The 21,853-nt window shown below is 41.3% G+C and overlaps 1 protein-coding gene across 6 annotated transcripts in view; it reads right to left on the reverse strand.

The window, feature by feature from the left end:
• APP (amyloid beta precursor protein) overlaps window positions 1-11,787 on the reverse strand; it is a 245,044-nt gene extending 233,257 nt beyond the window's left edge. For all 6 annotated transcript variants that reach the window (XM_033127085.1, XM_033127076.1, XM_033127069.1 and 3 more), the window contains exon 1: window positions 11,584-11,787. In XM_033127085.1, coding sequence (XP_032982976.1) covers window positions 11,584-11,640 — 57 coding nt within the window. In that variant the 5' untranslated portion in view covers window positions 11,641-11,787. The remainder of the gene's footprint in view (window positions 1-11,583) is intronic.
• Window positions 11,788-21,853: the final 10,066 nt, after the last annotated feature.

Consider the following 21,853-nt stretch of genomic DNA (forward strand, 5'->3'; position numbering starts at 1 on the left):
TTTGATTATTCTGAAAGAGAATGAAGGGTTCAAAAAGAAATAATTCAGATAATAAAACCAAGAGCAGTTTTTGAGCAACCATGATATTTTAGACATTTTTTTTTATAGAATTATGTGCAATATGTCAAACTACTAGGATAAATTCTAAATAAATCTTGAGGTACTATAAACTCCAAACACTCCCTAATGTTCATGATTTTATATCAAGCCTGCTCAGGACTCCAGGTTTTTCCCACATCTTTATTTCATCACATACTTTCTGGTAAATACCTTCATTTGACCACTTCTAGAATAATTGAAAAAATAAGAAAATAGACAAGCAATGAATTTTTAAATGGCAGTCCCATTTTTACTGATGTAAATATATTAAGGTTTATTTTTCTCTTTCCCATATTTCTTTCCATTCTGTTTTAATAACACAGGTGCACATAAACATATTTGAAAGGCTATATGGCAACAGAAAAGAAGTTGAACATGGTAGGCAAATCTAGCTCACAAGAGGTTCTCAATACCATGCTTTTCTAAAAACCTCAAAGCTTGTTTTATCTGCCATTCCTTTCAAAGGACAAGCACAACAGAGTTGCTTTAGGGAAGTCTCAAGATCAAATGAAAGATAAGTTTAAAAGCAGGGAGAGAAAACTGACACTGCGATTACTGTCCAGAGCCAGTAGAATGATCCCTTTTTCCATCATTCTGATTGGAAGCATTTCCCAGGACACAAGTCTAAACCATCTTGGGTACAATGGGCCAGAGTAAAGGCTCAGCTCTTAGGTGTTCCTGCCATAAAAATTAAAAAAGCATTCCCCATCTCCTCCTCTACCACTCTCCAAAGAAGTGCTTCATACATACTTAGCTAGCAGAAAAGGAGAAGTGGGCAAATCCCAAAAACCTACTCTAATTACTCATGGGGAATTTTTCCTTTGGTTGGTTCAGAATGGTTATCAATCTACCCATTTTCCTCTGCATCCCACAATGCCAGTTGTCACCCAATATCTTAACCTCTCCTTTATACTTCAGAACAGTGCCTGGAATGTATTCCTAGTGGCAATATTCCCAGCAAATACCCCACATGTACCAGCCTCCCTTGCAGCTACGTGACATCATCCTGCTAATGAAAATAAGAAGACACTGAGAAGTACTTCTGCAGTCTCTTAAACCTAACGGACTGAACCATTCTCATCAATGGCTAACCCCACGGTAGGAACATTGAAAAGTATCCCATTGCTGAGAAAGTGAAGTTCAAAGTCATCAAGGCATCCAAAGCACTTAATCTCCTACAGTCTCCACACCATCTCTCCCACCCACATTCCCATGGATTCCCCTTTTGAATCCCTATACCTTCACTGTTCTTCTGTCAGGAAAGCTCCAGTTAAGCTCTACTCATCCTTGAAAATTAGTTTAAATGCTGCCTGCCTTCTCTATGAAGATTTTGTAAATTCTTCTACTGTAGCCTTCGGCACAGCATGCCTAATTATTTCTGCATTTCTTTCTTCCCCTAACAGGCTACAAAATCCTTTAAGGCACAAACTGAGTTACTTCTCTATTTACTCAAAGCCCCACCGACATAGCAAGACTCCTGAAATTGAAATACAGAAGGCATACAGTATGTGTCAATAAAATAAATGAGGTTTTTAAAAATTCAAGGTAAGGGGGAGAAAAATACAGTGAGATAATAAATTAACAATAATAAAAAAAATCATGCAATGGAGTATACAGATGTTGTATTATAAAGTTGTACACCTGAAATTTATGTTATTAACCAATGTTACCCAAATAAATTTACTTAAAAAAAAAAAACGTAATTCCAAATCAGTGTCAATACCACAGAAGTCAATCATAAATGCCCTGGGAAAACTTGAAATAAAGGCAGAACAGAGGAACACATAATTCAAATACCCAATTAAACATCCTTCATTAAACTTTCCCCTCATCTGCTAACAGAAGAATTGATCTCTGGGCTTGGGTTTATGTTATGTTGTGTGCCACTCAGATGAATGAGCAAACAAGCAATGGGGTCATGTGTCAAATTTTTTAAAAAGTATTAATAATGTAATAAAATTTTAGAAGGCTATTGTAACCAGTATCTTTTTTCCTCCAGAAAACAAAACAAAACAATAACTCACACTAACATTTCTTTTTTTTTTTTTTTTGCTCATCTCTTTATTGGCTATTTATGAAATTAGTAAATACAACTAAAAACACATACACACACAAGAAATACTCCCAACAAATTGAATACTTCCCATCTGTGCCCTTACAACAGAGAAAATTTGCAATGGTACAAATTTGACCTTTGAATCCAGCTCTCAAAAGTGAAGTGAAATATTCAAATGGCAAAGACAGTCAAGGAAAAGAATTGCCTAGAAACAAGATAGGTCTGCATCCTATCTGGTTGATTAAAGATGCTCTCCCTGCAACCAAATTCATTATCTTTGTCCTGGATCTCTGAATGGCCATGCTGACAAATTACTCTGTCCCCAGTTCCTGGGACTTGGGCTGTGTTAACGACACTCCCTCTAGCAGCCTTTGCTTCTACTTTGTTCCAGCCATCCAGTCACATGACTAGCCTCAGAGGATTTCCTCCTAGCATACTTCACTGAACAAGTATGCAGTGATCCCAAAACTGCAATTTTGTCACAAATGTACTCTTGAAAGCAGATCCCTTCACGATTGCTCAAACTAACAGCAATATTGCAAATTGCCTTTACAGTCAAACATCCTATCAGTTAGCCAAGAACCTCTCCAACACAAAACAACTCCACGATTTTAAAATTGACTTCTTTTTATTGGATTTGAATTTTCTGAATTCTATGGTATAAGAGAATTTAACAACAGAAAACATTAAAAAGGAGCCTGCGAAAACACTAGATTTTCAATGCCTATCAAGTTAATAGCATATGGTGGCATTGGCTTCAAACCTTTGAACTTGAAAAGTACAATTCTTTTAGAGAATAGAAGTAACAGAATTTAATTTTTTTCTTAGAGGGCCAATTTTGATCCTGGTTCATGCTAAAATAAGAAGTAAATACTGGCTGTAAAAAGGCAAAAAAAGCAGCAAACTAAAAAATGACAATAATGAAATTTTCATTTTGATAGCCATTCAAATGGCTATGTTTCTTTCTAAACTCCACTATCTTATTCAAACAAAATTGTTTCGAGGCACCCTCAATTGAAAGTGTATCAAACAATCAGAGGATTGATGAACTATTTCAAAGAGGCATTTCTGAAATAAAAAGCTGCAAATGACTGATCATTATTAAGTTATTGACAGCATTTATGAAATCTCACAATAAAATGTTCTAGAAAAGGCTGAAAAAATTAATCATATTTAAAAGGCATTAAATTTCTCTCTAGGCTTGGAGTTAGAAGTCATTCATAATTTGTAAAGAGAAGTTTACTCAACTGTCAAGAATCAAACACATAATTCTTTATCAATATAAAATTTCTAGCATAGTCACCAAAAATATTTATCAAATATGTTGTAAATGGAAGGCATTGTGGTAATACAACAAATTATAGGAAACAGCTTGTGATCAATAGTAACTTCTCTCCCTCACCAATTTTGTTTTTACTATTTAACCATCCCATAGACCCGTGCCTCAGTTATGCTTTCATATCACAGTGAATATAGGGTTCTCTCCTCCAGATATCTAAGTTTACATTTGGGAAGTGACCAAATCAGGGGAAATACCACATATCACACCCACAACAAATTTGCACATAGCATACTTAACATTCCCCAAGTCCCCCCTTACTTCCTATTCATTCTGTCTGCCCCTCACTATATTGTAAGCTCCCACGAGGGCAGGGAACCTCAGAAATATCTGTTAAATGAAGGAGTGAACTTCTTTTCTGGGGGTGCCCATAAAAATCTAGGTTTCTCTGTGTATGAAAGTAAGCCAGTAACTTTTCTATAGAAATTTGATCTTAATTTTAAATTGCTAAATAATTGAATATGTAAGTTACCTGTGAATAAATTATTCTTAGAATGGTTAGTCTGCATATTTGCAAGTTTTTATGAGTTTCTTAAGACCTCATCACTTACATCTTCAAACCAATATATGTACTGCAATGACAGAACTATTTGTTTTAAACAAACCCTAATAAGCAATTAAGAGAATCAGTACTGAGAGTATCTGTTTTCAAATACCACTTTCACATGATAGGTTTTAATGTTAGTCTCTGAAGAGTTAAGCTAATTTTTTAAGAAATTACCTCATTTTAAAGGCTCAATCTTCAAAGTAAATGCAGATTTTTTTGAAAGATGAAAAAAATCAATAAATATGGTTAAGAAATAGTGCATACCTATCTTTATCATGCGTGCCTATTAAATTCCATTACACAATAACTGAGTGGTGTTATTTATAAAAACAATAATTATGCTTTTGAAAATTCATTCAATAGTAAGAGCAGATATAGAAAGCCCTGTTTTGGACTAATCAAGCCTGAATAGACACTACTATTTTATTTTTGATTAGAAACAAAGAATTATGTTGCCTCATTAATTTTACTGTAATCAAGCATGTGCAGACATGGAAAAACTGAGCAAATGAGTTTGCGGTAACTGCGGGGGAAGAGGTCAAGTCTAAAGCACACAAATCTAGCTCAAGAGTGGGATTAAACCTATTATTATTTTTCTTCTGGTAAAATGTCTCCACAGGGTCAAACTATATTACAGTCATTAAAGCTTTGAAATTTAACAAAGCAACAAGAGTAATAATGCATTTCTTCACTTAACACAAATGACTTTTCCTGATATAGCAGATCACTTATTCTCGTAAGCATCCTTTAAGGCTGGAAAGTAATTTATTAATCTCTAAGGATGCCTTACATTCTTCAATGAAGGTAGTATGAGGGTTTCTATGGAAGTGAATTGAGTGCACAGAACAAATTGTTAGATTCTCTAAGAAAGAGAATCAGGCAAAGAACAATTTCATATCAACAAACTAAATCACCAAAACAAAAAACAAACAAACAAAAACGTAACTTTTCTTGCTCAATCGAATTTCTCACCTAAAAATCATCTCAAGTTGGGAAGAAAAAAATAAAAAAAGAGACCATCTGGAAATTAACAGATACAAACACTGTTTGGGGCCCATCACTAACAAGACCTTCAGAATTCTAGAATTTGTTCATCTACAAAACAAGCTTACTGTTTTTTCCCTTTTGTAACATATTTATCTTGCTTATTCCTTGCCCCTGCTCATTGACCCTTATACATGTAGTTGTTATACCACGTCATTCATTCTCACTGTATCTACGCTGAGGAAGATGCTTATTTCAAACATGGCCAAAATACTAATTACATCCTCCCACTGGAACCCTGTTTTATTGATTCAGCGGGACAGTGATAAATACATAAACTGGTGTAACAAAAGCCCCCATAGATTCCTTGGGACTTTGCTTATTGATTCTTCAATGTGTCACATACTTCAACCACAGTAGCACCAATTTTGTGTGCTCTCAAATAGCCTTAGCCTAATTTTGAAGTTGAGATTGAAAATCTCTTCTTTTATAATGACAAAAATATGCTGATTTTTAAAAGTAGGCTTTTAATTAAGCCGATCACTACCAAGTTTTAAAGATGTGATAGCCATCATCTGACTGGTAGTATCATTCATTTTATTTTGGAAACAGATTTCTTACACAAATGCTGCATTCTCAAGCAGTCTGCTTTTTGGTTTCCTCATACTCTGATGAAGATCATTTCCTTTCAAGCTTCCATTCGAAGACCAAACATCTTTTTGCTGGCATTTGAAATCTTCCATTTCTGCCCAGATTGGCAAAACTTGTTTATTCATTTTTCTAGAAAAGGTTTTGCTGAAAACTGAACCAAGCTTGTTCACAGCTCCTTGCACATAGCTGACAGTGAACTAATAGCTGAGTTAATCATCGAGCCAGCAAATAAACTAGCTCAATATTAGACATTGTGGCAAGCTGCCAGTATGCACACATTTAAAACAGATCTTTCTCATTTGCGTAAAAAAACTACTTATGCTTTTTACACATTTCTGTGCTGTTTAAATTTTTTCAATAAGGACAAATTGCTTTGTTTTACAAAAAGCCAACTGAAATATAAAAATATGTATTTAATAAATAAAATTTTATAACATATTCTAAAAAATTACATCTTTGGTATGTCATTTTAAAATTTAAATCAAATTCATTTGTTCTTATAGAGAACTGCTAATTTCCTGTAATAGTCTTAGCTAGTCAAGTGAAAAGTCATAGATTTTTAACTTTCAACTATGTGTGAGACTTAAATATATTCATTTTACATCATAATCACCATATATAGTGTAGTAACTAATACACAGTGCTTACAAGGTGCCACTGTGTTACGTACATGTACTGTTTCCAGCATTTTACATATTCATATATTAACTCAATTGTCCTCAACAACCAGAAACATTATTGTCCCCATTTTACGTAAGAAAAGACTGAGGCACAGAGGTAGCCCACAGTCAACAGCTTAAAAGGGTCAGAGCCAAGATTTAAGCCCAGGCAATCTTGGCCTAGTTCAGGTTCTTGATCAGGGTGAGATGCTATCTTCCCCAAACATGTGAGAAACACATCACACTGGTAGTGAAATCAACAAATGTGGGAACAATTCCACCACTTTCCACAGAGCTGAGCTTCTAAAAAACCTCTCATCTTCCCCATTTCAACCACTGCCTCCTTTCATAAAATACTATAATCCTAGCAAAGTTCAAGCTAAATCGGTACAGCATGTTTTTTCAAAATGTAGCCACACAAACTAAATTTAAATAAAATGGCCTCATAGCTCCCTATTGCAAGATTTCACACATATGAACCTGAGTCCTCTGTAGGCATCTCACTTCGAAGAATTTGCAGACTAATTTAACAAGCATCACTTTTTCATTGAACTATAACTGATGAATGTGCCTAGCCTTTTTTTTTTATTTTAACAAAATTACTTTATTCCTAGAGCAGTCATTCCAATCCAGTTTTTGGTGGATTTCTACTTCTTAAAAGATACAAGTAAAGCCTAACTATTAACCAGGATTGATCTGAAGAGGAAAATTCACCAGATTTTTTTCCCAAAGAAAAACATTAGTGTCCTCACCGAAATGCTTATTTCTTAAGCTATCCACATTAAACTGAAGAAACAGTTACATAACATTTTCCTCTTCATTATGGTTTTCAGTTGCAAGTCAGTTTGAGGGTTTAAGTACTGTTTGCTTTTTATTTTTATAACAAAAAAATTAAATAGACATTGTATTGCTTTAATGTGCTATTTATTCAGGGGTCATGCTTAGTGCTTTACCTTAGCTTTCTCTACTTGCCACCCCTTGAGCTTCCTCCAGCCGCTCAGGAGGGGGTATCTGCATATTAGCTGTGACACACAGGGTGACAGCATGACAGCAATTCCAAGGGTTTGCATAAGATGGTCTTTAACATCAACCCACACACCATACATTTGTATGTGGGATCCCACTAGGAGAACATTTCATGGTGGAGTCCAACACAGAGAGATAGAAAACTACCAGCAAAAAACAAACAAAAAAACCAAATGAAAGTTTATTTTCCCCATTCGCCTCGTTGCTGCCCAGTGAACCACTTTTTTCATCATGTCCTCCCTCAATCATGGTCTTACGGAAGATACAGACCTCTCAGATCCTGCTTTCATTTCAGCCCCTTCCCTTCGGCTCCTCAACTCCTTATTCCGAATTCCCTACTCCTCTCCAGAATGTACCCTGCACCCTTCCTTTCCGCCTCAGCATCTGTTCATGAACATACGTTTATAATGATTTCTTTATGGTCTGTCTTCCCCACTAGACTGGAAGCTTCATGAAGGAAAAGTCTTTGTTCACAATATCTTCAGAGCTGCTGGACAGAGGTTGGCCCAAAGAGAAGATCAATAAAAATGTCCCTAATGAGTAGATGGAGAGATTAATGAAATCAAATCCCATACTTGCTCATCTTTCATTGTTTAAGAACCTCATCTGCACCTGGCTCTAAACCAGGGAATGGAAAGATGAAGATAAAGACCATGCCCACTCCCTCAGGCGAGTGAGAGAGTGTGTGTCTGGGAGGAAAAAGGTTGAGAAAGGCGTGTAAACAAATACTGTAAAATGACTTACAAACCTGGCTGAAAATGAACTACCAGGAAATTTTCCAGGATTATCTCATCTTATTGTTCCTTTATTCCTTAAACATAGATGTTTAGACTGTTAACTTCAACTCAGAATCCCACTTAATCTGTACTTTCCTCTTGGTACTTAACACTTTCTATTTTCTTTTATAATCATGTGCCAGTCTTATTTACTCTGCAAACTTCCTGGGAGCTGGAGAGTGAGGGCGGAAAGCAATGAGATGTATACGAACTAAAACTTACATCCTGGAGCTTTACATTTAAAGTACATTTATAAGGTTTATCTTTGTATTCGTAATTGACATAACAAGGCAGAGATCAAAGAAATATATTAACGATAGATGCTTTGTAAGTCTCTTAAGGTAATACATTTCCCCATCTAGATAAAATTTGCAGAAACAATGCGCATTTCTACTGAATCTGATTATGCTTCCTAAGTGATAGGTCAGTGGTCACATAAAAGCATAAAAGGCACATAATAGATATGTTTATTTCTAGAATGACTGCCAACCATATCTTCATACAAATATCCATATAGAAGTCTCTAGTAAGCCATAAACAGTAACATAACATAGGGATCCTCTAGCAACAGGGAGAAAGTCTTACGAACCTGTTTTCCTTCAAACCGGTATTCAATAGATCACGTTATTTATTTTTCTTTTTTTTTTTCAATCAGACATTCCTAAATTAACTTTGTGATCTATTTAGTTGCATGTTCCTTTTCATTTTCTTAATCAGAACCACAGATCTTTATTTTCTCTGGAGTTGTTCTCTGTAGTAGTACGTAATAGCATCGTAAGTACCATTAGGCGCCTCTGCTGGTTCGGGTGACAAGAGAGAAGCTTTTGTGCCCTGCTGGTTATCATGGCTTCCCATTGATTAGCAAGAAACTCCTTAGAGATCACCATCAAATCTGGGCTTCACTATTCTGTGTGCAGGTGTCTGCCTTTAGGGCAGTACCAGTCAGTATGGGTACGATTCTACAACCTCTGAATTAGCACCACTGTCTAAGGCAGATAATTGTGATTAGGTTAAACCCCCAACATAGAAAAATAAAACTTAAGAGGAATCAGGTTTAAATAAATAAATGGCAGCGCTTTTTAAACTCATACTCTATCAGCACACCAAGCAAAATCATCAACCCAGGTAATAAGGCTTCCCTCCCCCAAAAGCTGAGGCCCCATTATCACTGCCATATTCCTTTCTTTTTTAGAGTCTGCTTTTAAAGCAGACCTATTTTCTAAACCTGACAAAAGACAGTTAACTCATGATTACATCTTTTCAGTGAACAGATACAGCTGGATAAATCCCCCTCAAACCTCATTAAAGTGAATTACCCACTATTCCACCAGCGCATTACAAAATGGACTAATGTAAATCTCACCTCCACCCTTTGAAAATGTCCAAAAGAATGGCAGAAAGAGTAAAGCAATGCACTCAAAAGGCCAAAAAATAATCAGAATATATGCCTTCATGCCGCCTTTTTATATAGAAAAAAATAATTGCTCAAAAAAGTTAAATATTAACGTTTTGACAAAAGCTTCAAATATAAAGGTTATGATGATTGTAATTACTTAATTTGTGTTTTAATGTGTAATTAGGAAGACAAATAATTGTAAGTGTAAATTTAAGTCATCAGAGAAATGAGAGTTCCCTTAATTAATGCATTTTTTAAAATGTGGAAAGCCTTCTTCAAACTCTTAAAAACAATTTCTCTTAACTAGCTTAGCCCTAAGGTGATTCCCGAGCCACGTGCAGGTAAAAAAAAAAAAAAAACGCAGAAGGGAATAAAGTTCAATGACCTTGTAAATTAGGGAACAAAAAACTGTAATAGTGTGATAGTCTGTATAGCCTCAGTGGAATTACAGGAAAACACTTGTCCGGAAATTGCTTTTTTGAAAAACTACCGTGAGGTAGGGGAACAGGAGGGGAAAAAGAATGGGGAGGGGAGGCTGCAAATGGTAAAACAGCGGACGGGAACCCACCGATGCAAAATACAACCTCCTCTGTCCCGACTGTCACGCAGACTTCTACGCATCTTTAGATAAAAAGAAAAATAGCCAGTATGCACAGGTGTTAGCTCCATGTTCGAGAGTTGAATGGGGAAGACTTGTTATACACCTAGTGGTGGGTGGATTTCACCAGGCTGCAGCCTCCATACAGCTTTTCTTTGCTGCACTGCAGAGGCGCCATCTTCTCCGTCTTAATCTTCACTCAATTCAATCCTTTTATCTGCACCCTTGAAAAAAGGACTCTGAGGACCCTCCTCAACAGCCCGCGTCCCCAGTGGAAGGCTAAATCAGAGTGCCCAGCGCTGCCAGTGCGGAGGCCGCGCCTCAATCCGACAAACGCCTCCTTTGATGCACAGGAGAGGGGAGCTCGTGCCTCCCCACCACCCGCCACTGCCCTTTCCATTGCACATCCCGCTCTCCGCGTATTTCTCGCCAAGGACTTCACAGCCCAACACAGAATTAGCAAGCGTCGGAGGTGAAAGGGGTGGAAAGCAGAGGAGCCCCGAGGCTCCTCTAGAGCGGCCCCAGCGGGACCCCAGCCGCCCCCTCCCCCCGGGACAGACGCACAGAGCCAGGAAGGGAGTCGGGCGGGAGCTTCGGTGGCCCATCGCGTCCCGGGCTGGCAAGGGCGGGGTATCGCGGCTTTTGTTCCCGGAGCCCTTCTTCCTCTCCTGGAGAAGCTGGAGGTGCGAGCGAATGCCCGGGACGTCCAGGGTTGGGGAAGATACAAGGTGGCTGTGGGTCTCCGACCCCTCCCATCTCTCGAACTTACACAAAAGGGAGTCGCAGAAACATACAAAGTTTGTGTGCGGAAGGTGGTGCGCGACCCTCATAGGGGTCGCACTCAGAAGGCCGCCGCGAGCAGCCGGGAAGAGGAAGGCGGAGGAGATCGGGCAGGGAAGTGCTGGTGGGGTTGCGAAGGGAAGGTGAAATGCGGCGGAAAAGGCTAAGGGAAGCGGGGGATGGGGGCAGTTTGCCGAGTTATCCCGGCTCCTCTTCCCCAGGGCCCGAGAGAAAGGGAAAGGTAGCGATTAAGATTCGGGGACAGGATCCAGGGACGCTGCGTCTTCGTTTTCCCACGTGCTCCCTCCACCTCCCCCCATCTGGATGTCTTTCGCCTCCCCAGGTTCTCAGCCCCCGGCCGCGAGGCACCGACTAAGTCAGGGTCTGAGCTCAGGATCGCCTCCTCGCCTACTCGCCCCTGACCGTCGCTGACCCCGGCGCCCGACGCCTAGCTAGCTCCCTCTCCGAGGGCCGGAGCGCGCGTCCCCAGGGCAGGGCAGGGCCGGAGGCGCTGATGCGCAGGGCGCCCGCAAGCGGGGGCGTTGGGTGCGGAGAGGAGAGGATTCCCCTCCATTGCCCTCGGCTTCTCTAGATTAGGTGAAAGACTTGGTAACCGGGTCGGCTCCCCACTTGCCCTCCCACCCCCCACCCATTTCGAAGCGCGGCACCCACCTCCAGCGCCCGAGCCGTCCAAGCGGCCAGTAGGACGAGTGCCAAACCGGACAGCATCGCGACCCTGCGCGGGGCACCGAATGCGCTACTGTGCGAGTGGAATCCGCCGCGCCCTTCCACTGCTGGTGCCACCGTCGCCGTCTCTGGTGGTCGCCGCGATCGCGCTGCTCCGGGTGGTAGCTCTCACCGCTGCCGAAGAAACTGACCGAGCAGAAGCGCGGCGGCGGGGCTCCGAGCCCGGCAAGTCAGCTGATCCGGCCCACCCCGCTTGGCACCCGAGAGAGACCCCTAGCGGAGCCGCCGGGGAGCTGCGCGCGCTCCCCGGCCGTCTGGGGCCCGCGCCCCGGCGCCCACAGGTGCAGCGCCTCTAGCTCCTCCAGAATCCCGCACGCCTCCCAGGCAGCCAGCCAGCTGGGTCCGGGGAACAGTAGGAGGGAGAGTCTGGGGCCAGGAGAGGGATGGTGCAGGAGCAGGGAAAGGTGAGTCATAGGACGTTTGGGCTTCAGAAAAGTCGGGAGCGCTCCCTGCCTGTTCCCGTGAGCTTGACTCATCCAACCCCGCAGGCCTCTCAGGGATGTTGTATAAAGGGCTGCTGCTGGGGTGCGTTTTTAGCTGCATTTCGGTTTTTGTTTGGTTTGGAGAAGAGGGGGAGGTGTTTCTGAAAGAGAAAGGGAACAAGATTAAAGAAAATCGAATTTCTTTGCTTATTGAGAGAGCAAAAGCCTTTTCCCCCCGTCAAAAGCAGCTGCGAGCAACTTGGAATTTCTATCTTTAGAATGAACCAAAGGAGAAAGGAGCTGGACCTAGCGAGGGGGCTGGCGACCCATTTGCTTCTCCTTGAAAGAAAAAGGTGTTTTTTTTTTTTTAATTTTTATTTGTTGTGTTATTTTTGTTTTTTGTTTCGGGTTTTTTGTTTTTTTTTTTTTTTTTTAAGAGAAGGGGCTTGTCAGCAGGGTTTTTTTTTCTTTAAATCAGGTAGGAATTTAACATCCATTTGAGATGAGAGTAAAGGGAAAGTTAAGAGAGAAAGGGTCTGGAGAGATGATTCTTAATCGACCCCCATAACTAAGAACTTCTGACCTCAAACTTCGTCCTTGTTATTCATTGTGTCTAGAATGATCTAGAACTGTGCTGATGTATCCCCTCCTCTTGATCTTAAGGAGCATAGGTCACCAAGCCTCAGGCCACAGTGGGGCTAGTGGGAGGGAAGGAAGGCAGGGACTCAGTCATGGAGTCATGGCTCAGCCAGGGGCTGGCGACTTCCTTCCTGAGAAGTCAGCATTTATCTGTCCCTTTCCTTAATGCTCTCTTCATCCCTCTGCCTCCCCCTAGGCATCCAGTCGTGTCCCTGGATTACTTTTTCCACTGAGTGTCCTTTGAAAGCCCTCAACAAATAATAACCAAATTTGTTATCATGCAGTATTTCTTTACATGCCTTATGTCATTAATTCCTACAAAAGCCAGTGAGGCCCTTGCTATTATGATTCCCATTTATAAGTCAAGAAGCTGAAGCTAAGGAATATCTCCCAAATATTACAGCAAGTTAAGCGACATGAATTTGGGACGGCAGGGGAAAGCCTAAGTGACAGCAAAACCCAGTTGCTTCCTATTTACCCACCACCATAATTTCCTGTCTGTCCCAGGTGTGTATGAACATTGAAGGAATCTGAATGCAAAGAGGAGTATGACTACAAGATGGGAAGGGAGCAGGACCAGCTAACCTGTTTACCCGAAAATAAGACCTAGCCCGACAATCAGTTCTAATGTGTCTCTTGGAGCAAAAATTAATATAAGACCCTGTCTTATATAAGACCCGGTCTTATTGTAAAATAGCACCGGGTCTTATATTAATTTTTGTTCCAAAAGACACATTAGAACTGATTGTCCAGCTAGGTCTTATTTTCGGGGAAACATGGTATAAATTTTGCAGGGTCCAGTGTGAAATGAAAAGGCCAGACCCATTTTTCCAAAATTAAGAATTTTAAGTTGGTGACACAGAATGTTAAACCAACCATGGGGCTTTTCTGAGCACCGGGCCCTGTGTGACTGCATACGTTGCATTCCCATGAAGGCAGTCCTAGGAGGCAAGAAGCAATTTTTAAGAGTAAGAAACTTTTATTGAGCACATAATTCAAAAATACAGAAGTGAGGTTATAATCTATAAAAATGAAAGTACTGAGATTTAGCAGTTTCCCTTTCCACTGTTGAAATTCACCACACTCACACGTTCCCTGGACAAGATGTTCTCCCGGGGAAGATGATTAGCAGCTGACAATATCAGATTGATGGACAGTCCTGACATTTTCTCCAGTTCCATTACCACTCAGAGGTCCTGATGGCTTTTGCTTCTCAGCCACTATCTCTGTTCTGCCATTTAATGCCATTTCCTGCCTAAGGTATCTTCCAGATCCCCTAAGCAGGAAATAAAGGAATATCCCTAGTTAGAACCCTGCTAAGCTGGAGAAAGGACCAATAACCATTGGCGGAATCTCCACAACACACCCAGCCTAGACTTAAATGCGTCAATTTCTGAAATGTTCACTATCCCTTCAGACAGTGCATTCTGTTTTTGGGTGGTTCTGGTTTCTATAAAGTTCTTACCCCATTCCCTTTATTTAACCCTTCCACTCAGATGTCCTTCTTGTATCCCTGTGACCAAGCAGAATGTCTTTTCCACATCCCTGATCTTCATATATTTGCCAGCAGTTTTCATACTGCTTCTACCTCCAGAGTCCTCTCTTTGCAAATAAACACAGGTGCTTCCTTCAACAGTTGTGCAAATAGCATGGTTTCTGGTTACTTCCATACCCTGGCCATTCTCCACTAAATGTGTTCTGGTTTGTTTCCCTGACTCCATGAGTGCTCTGACCACTGCAGTGTGGAGTAGGCTATTTCCCCACCTCAGTGTGCAGCCTAATGTGCACCTGATTTTGTCAACTCAGATTGGTTACACTCCGTTGGTTCTCCCAAATCTTTTTTATGTACAGTGCTGTGAGCCACATCTCTGTTATCCTATGTTTAGGATGTTATCTGTGCCTCCCAAATATCACCCCAAACGATCTTTTTTTAAAATTAGTTTCAGGTATACAAAGCAATGTAATAGTTACACATTTAAACCCCTCATAAAGTGATAACCCACCCCCCAAGCTACTACCCCTCTGACATCTTATATAGCTGTTACAGTACCATCGACTATCTTTCCTATGTTGTACTCCATATCCCATGACTATATTTCCTTATGTATTTAGAATTGACATTCAATATTATTCTGTTTCAGCTCTTCTTGTCTGTGGCGCATAGGTCAGGCGTGTACAAATTCTATGACTTGATCCCTCTGATAAGTCCAGTGTCCATCTGGCACCTTACACGATCTTTACAACATTGTTGATTATATTCCCCATACCATATTAACTATCAATTTATATTTCTTAATGCCTTCACCTTTTTCACCCTGACCCCAACCCTATTCCCACCTATCATGCTGATAGATCTAGTACCTATCTGGCACCATACCTAGTTATTACTATATTCCTTATGCTGTAACCTACCTCCCCGTGACTACTGTGTAACACCCAATTTGTTCTTAATCCCTTCCCCTTTCACCTGTCCTTAACCCCCCTCCCATCTTAAAGAAGTCCCTCTAAGAGTCCTTGTAATACTGGTTTGGTGGTGATGAACTCCTTCAGCTTTATCTTGTCTGGGAAGCTCCTTATCTGTCCTTCAATTCTAAATGACAGCCTTGCTGGGTAGAGCAATCTTCGTTGTATGCTATTGCTTTTCATCACTTGGAATATTTCCTGCCACTCCCTTCCTGCCTGCAAAGTTTCTGTTGAGAAATCAGCTGACAGTCTTATGGGGGCACCCTTGTAGGTAACTAACTGTTTTTCTCTTGCTGCTTTTAAGATTCTCTCTTTGTATTTAACCTTTGGCATTTTAACTATGATGTGTCTTGGTGTGGGCCTGTTTGGGTTTATCTTTGGGTTTCTCTGTGCTTCCTGGTTTTGTATGTCCATTTCCTTCACCAGGTTAGGGAAGTTTTCTGACATTATTTATTTAAATAGGTTTTCAAGTCCTTGCTCACTCTCTTCTCCTTCTGGTACCCCTATGATGCAAAGTTTGGTATGCTTGATATTGTCCCAGAGGCCCCTTAAACTCTCCTCAGTTTTTTGGATTCTTTTTCCTTTTTGCTGTTCTGATTGGGTGTTTTCTGCTACCTTATCTTCTACATCGCTGGTCGGATCCTCTGCTTCATCTAATCTGTTGATTCCCTGTGATATATTCTTCCTTTCCATTATTATATCATTTATTTCTGCCTCGTTCTTTTTTATGGTTTCCAACTCCATTTTTATGAGATCACTGAATATTCTTATAACTAGTGTTTGGAACTCTCCGTCTGATAGATTGCTTATTTCCATTTCACGTAGTTCTTTTTCTGGAGCTTTGTTCTGCTCTTTCATTGGAACATGTTTCTTTGTCTCTCCATTTTGGCTTCCTCCCTGTGTTTGTTTCTATGTATTAGATAGGGCTGCTATGTTTTCCAGCCTTAGTAGAGTGGCCTTATGTAGTAGGTGTGGTATGGGTTTCAGTGGCTCAGTCTTTCTGGTCACCTGAACCATGCGCTCCAGGTGCATCCCTTGTATGGGTTGTGTGTGCCCTCCTCTTGTAGGTTGAAAATTGGGAGGGACTGACCCTTGGGCTCACTGGTTGTGAGGACTGGCTTTGACTACAGTGGAAGAGTTGTTGTTCAGGGGCTGATCCTACAGAGCAGGATCTGCCTCAGCAGGATTCTGGTGCCTGCCCAATCAGCACCTTGGGTATAATGTACTTGGAGATGGCTAGGTGATGCTCCAGCTCATTTTGAAGCTGGCCACTGGGGGCAATAGCCCCAGGACCACCTTGGAAGGGATCCACTGTAGGTCTACTTCAGCCACAGCCTGTGCCCCACCCGGGGCCACCTAGTGGGAGCCAGAAAGAAATCCGCAGATGTCTGCCACCTGTGCTGTGCTTGGAAGTGCCTTTGAGAGGCCAAGCCACAAACCAAGACTGGCTGTCACTAGTGCTGGCTTAGAGCTGCTCAAGCCAGATGCTGCGTGTCTGGGTTGTATGAACCTTTAGAGACCCTAGGAAAGTGCAGCTTGAGCCAAGACAGGCAGTCTGTATGAAAAAGCCCTGGAAGCGGCCTGGGTGAGCCCGAAAGTTGGGTGGTTCCAGGTCTCAAATCGCCAGGGCCCAGTGAACGAAAGGCGGAGACTCAGAAATGGCGGTCACCTGTGTTCTCGTGCCGGGAAGGGGGAGGGCTCCACAAAGAAACAATGGCCTTCGCCAGCCAGCTCCCCCGTCCAGGAGAAAGCCACCTCTCTAGCCCTCCGTCCCAAGCCAGACAACTCAATTCCCCACCATTTCTCCCTGCCGTCTTTCCAGCTGCTGCCCCAGCACTGGAGCTCAGCGCCACTGATTCTGTTGGTGGGTAAGTCCGAGCACAGTCCCTTTAAGAGGAGCACCTGTGAGTACAGCCACACTGCCTCCCTCAGTCACAATCTCTGCTGTTTTTCACAGCCAAAAATTATGGGGACTTCTCTCCCCAGCACTGGAACCCTGGGCTGGGGTGGGGCTGGGATCTCTCGCTCCTTTAGGGGTTGGGGGGACCCCCCACAGCTGAAATAATCCTCCTGATCTTTAATGACCACATAAGGGTGTGGGCCCAGCCCGTTCCACGTCTCTGACCTTCCTACCAGTCTGGAGGTGGCTTCTTCTGCAAGTCCTTAGCTGAAAGGCTTCAGTTCAGCTTGATTTGAGACAATTCTCAATAATGGTTGTTTTGTAGATTAGTTGTAATTTTGATGTGGTTATAAGAGAAGGTAAACACAGTGTTTATCTATTGCACCATCTTGGTTGTCCCCCCAAACAATCTTAATCGAAGCCAGAAGATGGGCCCTGTATTAGTTTACTAGGGCTGCCATAGCAAAGTACCACAGTCACCACAGTCTGGGTGGCTTAAACAGCAGAAATTTATTTTCTCACAGTTCAAGAAACTGGAAGTCCAAGATCAAGGTGTCAGCGGGGTTGGTTTCTTCTGAGGCTTCTCTCCTTGGTTTGCAGATGGCTGTCTTCTCCCTGTGTCTTCACCTGGTCTTCCCTCTGTGTCCTAATCTCCTTGTCTTATGAGGACACCAGTCATATTGAATTAAGCTCCACTCTAATGACCTCATTTTAATTCTCTTTAAAGACCCCATCTCCAAATATAGTCATATTCTGAGGTATTAGGGGTTAGGATTTCAACATATGAATCTAGAGAGGGACATAATTCAGCCCATAGCAGGCCCTCATTGGGAGCAGCTAGGACTTGTCCTGTAATCCTGTCACTAATCTTTGACCTTTATTACCAGTGACCAATGGTTCTGCCCTTTTCAGTTAGAAGATCACTTAGTTCAACAGGAAAAAAAGGTAGAAATTGAAGAGTTATCTCCATCTTGCATCAACATTGCATCATGATCCCCAGCAGCTGGCATTCCTCCCAAGATCATCCAGCTCTGAAAATAAATTAAAAAACCTGTTACATTTTTTTCCTTAGAAAATTTTATCAAAACCTAAACGTGTGTGGACATTTAAAATCTGTATTAGTGTTCTAGAGCTGCTGTAACAAAATGCCACAGACTGGGTGACTTACGCAACATAAATTTATTTTCTCACAGTTCTAGAAGGTAGAAGTCCAAGATCCAGGTGCTACAAGGGTTGGAGTCCTCTAAGGCCTCTCTCCTTGGCTTGCAGGTGGCCATCTTCTTGCTGTGTCCTCCTCTGTGAGTGCAAACCCTTGGCATCTCTTTCTGTATGTCCTAAACTCCTCTTATAAGGACACTGGTTAGAATGGAATTGGGTCCACCCTAATGACCTTATTTTAATTTAATGATCTCTTTAAAAGTTCTGTTCCCAAATGCAGTCATATTCTGAGATAGTGAAAGTTAGACTTCAACATAGGGGTTTTGGAGGAACACAGTTCAGTTCACAATAGAACCCCTAAAATTATTCTTACATTTTAAGTTACTATCATCCTTGAGAGTGGATTCTTTCTACTTTTTATTCATATCCTCTTGTAACCAGAATGCTTCTTAGGTAAGCAGAGTGCTTTTTTTAGCGGCGTCCTGGTTGAATATTTGGATTCCATGGCTACTCCCGACTTCCAATAGCATTAAGAATTATGGCACCTTCTATAGAACTGCTTCCTTGCTGGGTATTAGCTGGGATGGCAGACACTGTGACATATTCGAGAGTTTCACATGTTTCCTAACCTGTCTTCCCTTCTGGAACCTCATGCTGGTTCTTCCTTTATAGGTCAGAAGTAGATCCTGAGTTGGATTCTCTCTCATCTCTTTCTACCTTTTGTAAGACACAACAGTGTTATTAATTTCTTTATCTCAACTGCAGCCTTCAATATCTACAGAAGTCTAAACTGTAAATAGCAATCAACCGTTTCATAAAATCCTTTCTCCCAGTCATGGGGGCATTTTTTCACATTATAAGATTATTTTTTTTCTTTTTAATGAATAGACAATGAAATTTTAAGTGAATAATTAGCACCGTCACATATCTACATTTAACCACCCCTATCTCACAGACCTGCATGTAAACAGAGGGTGTAACATTTTACTTGCCCATTTTCTTAAGTTACGTCTCCATCCATGGGTCTTTACTTCAGTAGTGCATCTATACTTTGAAAACTAGTCCTTCTCTGCAGTCACTATACAAAACTACTTCAGAGACAGCCTTCAGAGTCACAAAAGTGATAGTTTACAAATAGGTTTAGTGTATTTCAGTAGTAATTCTACGGGACAACAAAATTAAATGTTTAACCAGGGGCCACAATTGGCAGCTGGTTTATAGAACTTGTTTGAAGAATGATGATAATTCCAAGGTTGCCACGAAGACTAATGTAAAAGAATATTCCTATATTTTATGGAAGAACAAGAGAGGAGAAAGAAATAGGCCACACATGCCTACCTCAGAGACTGGAAGTGTGAAAATCAATCTAGTAGCAGGATTTGCTTCTTCAGACATCTTTGGTGATAGGGCAGAAACATACAATATTTCTCAGGCTTTGAGAAACTTGACTACTACATATCAGCTTGGGAGGTAGTTATGGAAACTACTACAGCCTCCCGTTGCCAAAATTCCCCCCTCATCAGGTTGTGTGACAGTGCCTGGTTTACAATAGAAATTTCTTCTCCTTTCTTGAGAGAACAGAAATTCACAGTAGCTGTCACTGAAGTGATTGGGATAGTGTTGGCTTTGACATTGCATTGACCTTGCCAGGGGCTACCAGTTTGCACAGTGACTCTCAACCCAGTGATACTTAGGTGGGTCCCTAAGTAAAGTATTGCTAATGAAAGTTCCAAATTTGTGAGTGATTTACTTTTTTTAGAATCTAAATGAAAGCAGACTCGTGGTTACCCTTACATCAGGCTATCCAACCCTTACATCAGGCTATCCATTTCTACTCCAATATGCTGTCTAGAGTGGGAGAGAAAGGGGTGGAGTTATATATTTGGGCAATATGCTAAGAAATAGACAGAAATCTGACCAGTCCCAAGGGCACGTGCCAGATACGTGAAAGATATGTATCCTGTTTGCAGATGGCACAGTGTTTGGAAAGGCTGCTTGCCAGAGGCGCTGAGAGGATTAGATGGGGCTGACCACTTCCTGCAGAAGGGAGGACCACATCACATGGTCACAGAGTGTCACTCCCCTTTGCAGCTGCAGGAAGCCGTAGCTCACACTAGGAGTTGCCATGCCCTGGGACCATTGCCAACACTCGGCACTGATGACAAACATCCTGGCTGAGGGATTTTACATTCCAAGGTAACTAGACCTCGTTATCACTACACAAACTATACCAAGCGTTGTCCTTCATGTTCTCTTTAAGGAAAAAAAAAAGTTCTAGAGACTTTGATGAGTGACACCACTTTCAAAATCCAAGTGGAGGCTCAGGCCCAGAAGTGCTACCCAATCCTAAAATAAATGAGAAGATTCCAGCAGGTAAGCCTTGAGTATTCATGAACACGTTTTGTGAATAAACAGAATCCTGAATGACAAAACAAACATACAAACCAAAAAATAAATAAAAACTTCATAGTTGTTCAGTATATAACTTTTGTCCCTAGGCAAACACCCAACTTTGCCATATCCCTTGGTTAACATTGTTCTGTCCATGTGAATTTATTCCAGTTAAAGTAAATATTAGCGTTGGGAATGAAAGTGTTCAGTATGGGTGGATCAATCAAATGTTTTACACTTCCATTGTGGGCATGGTAAAAACCAGATACGTTTTCTCCCCTTAAAGAGCTCATGCTTATGTGAGAAAAATATCCGGGGGGGAAAAAAAGGCTCAGTGAAGAAATGTACATCAGTAAGTACAATTTGGTATAAAGTATTTGTGTGTGTGTATGTAAAGTCATTGGAAGAAAATTAGAGTTACAGACCTATAGCACTGCGATGGGTAAATTAGTGATGTGACGAAGAGGTATGATTTTTTTTTTCCCCAGAGGATTTGATACTACCTCAAAGAGAAAAGAAAAAGGAGCAAGAAGGAGGATGTTCTAAGGAAGCACCATGTAAATGCACTAGAATGTTCTTGATGGGACTGGTAGTGGGAGTGAGCAGTGGGGGAACCTGTTAATATTAGAGACGCTGAGGAATTTAGGTCACATGGATTGGGCCGCCATGCGCTGCTACGCGTTCCAGGTTTCCTCATCAGTCTGACATACTCTAAGATTTCTAGAGAAAGGCCTGTCATTGGGGAAAGTGTAGGGAAATTCAGAGGATGAAAAGGTTGGGATCAGGAAGAATAGAGAGAAGACTATGCCAGAGGTTCCAGGTATGACCATAGATGGGATCTGTAAACAGTTTGTGCAAAAATCATGGTTACTTGTGACTTGTGTTGTGTTCGTCTTCCATGACACACATGAGGAGGTGAGAGAGGTTAACTCCTCCAGACAGGGCCAGAAGAGGGGGGGATTTGTACCTGGTTCTGTCTCACCGGCCACCACTAATTATGATTTTTTTTTTAAATGAGGAAAATAATACGTTTTATTTTTAGTTTGTTTGTATTTAGGAATCGGAAGTATATGCAATAGGAAGTAATTTGAATATGGTGAATGGAGACTGAAGGGAAGGTGAAGGAGATGAACGTTGGAGGTGTGGTTGTGGTAGTTTTCTGTGATAATGGATGATTCATCCCCAACAGGTGGATTAAAAACTATTCAGGTGGCATTAACAT

The sequence above is a fragment of the Rhinolophus ferrumequinum genome, chromosome 2 (genome assembly GCF_004115265.2).
Source record: "Rhinolophus ferrumequinum isolate MPI-CBG mRhiFer1 chromosome 2, mRhiFer1_v1.p, whole genome shotgun sequence".
Taxonomy (NCBI): domain Eukaryota; kingdom Metazoa; phylum Chordata; class Mammalia; order Chiroptera; family Rhinolophidae; genus Rhinolophus; species Rhinolophus ferrumequinum.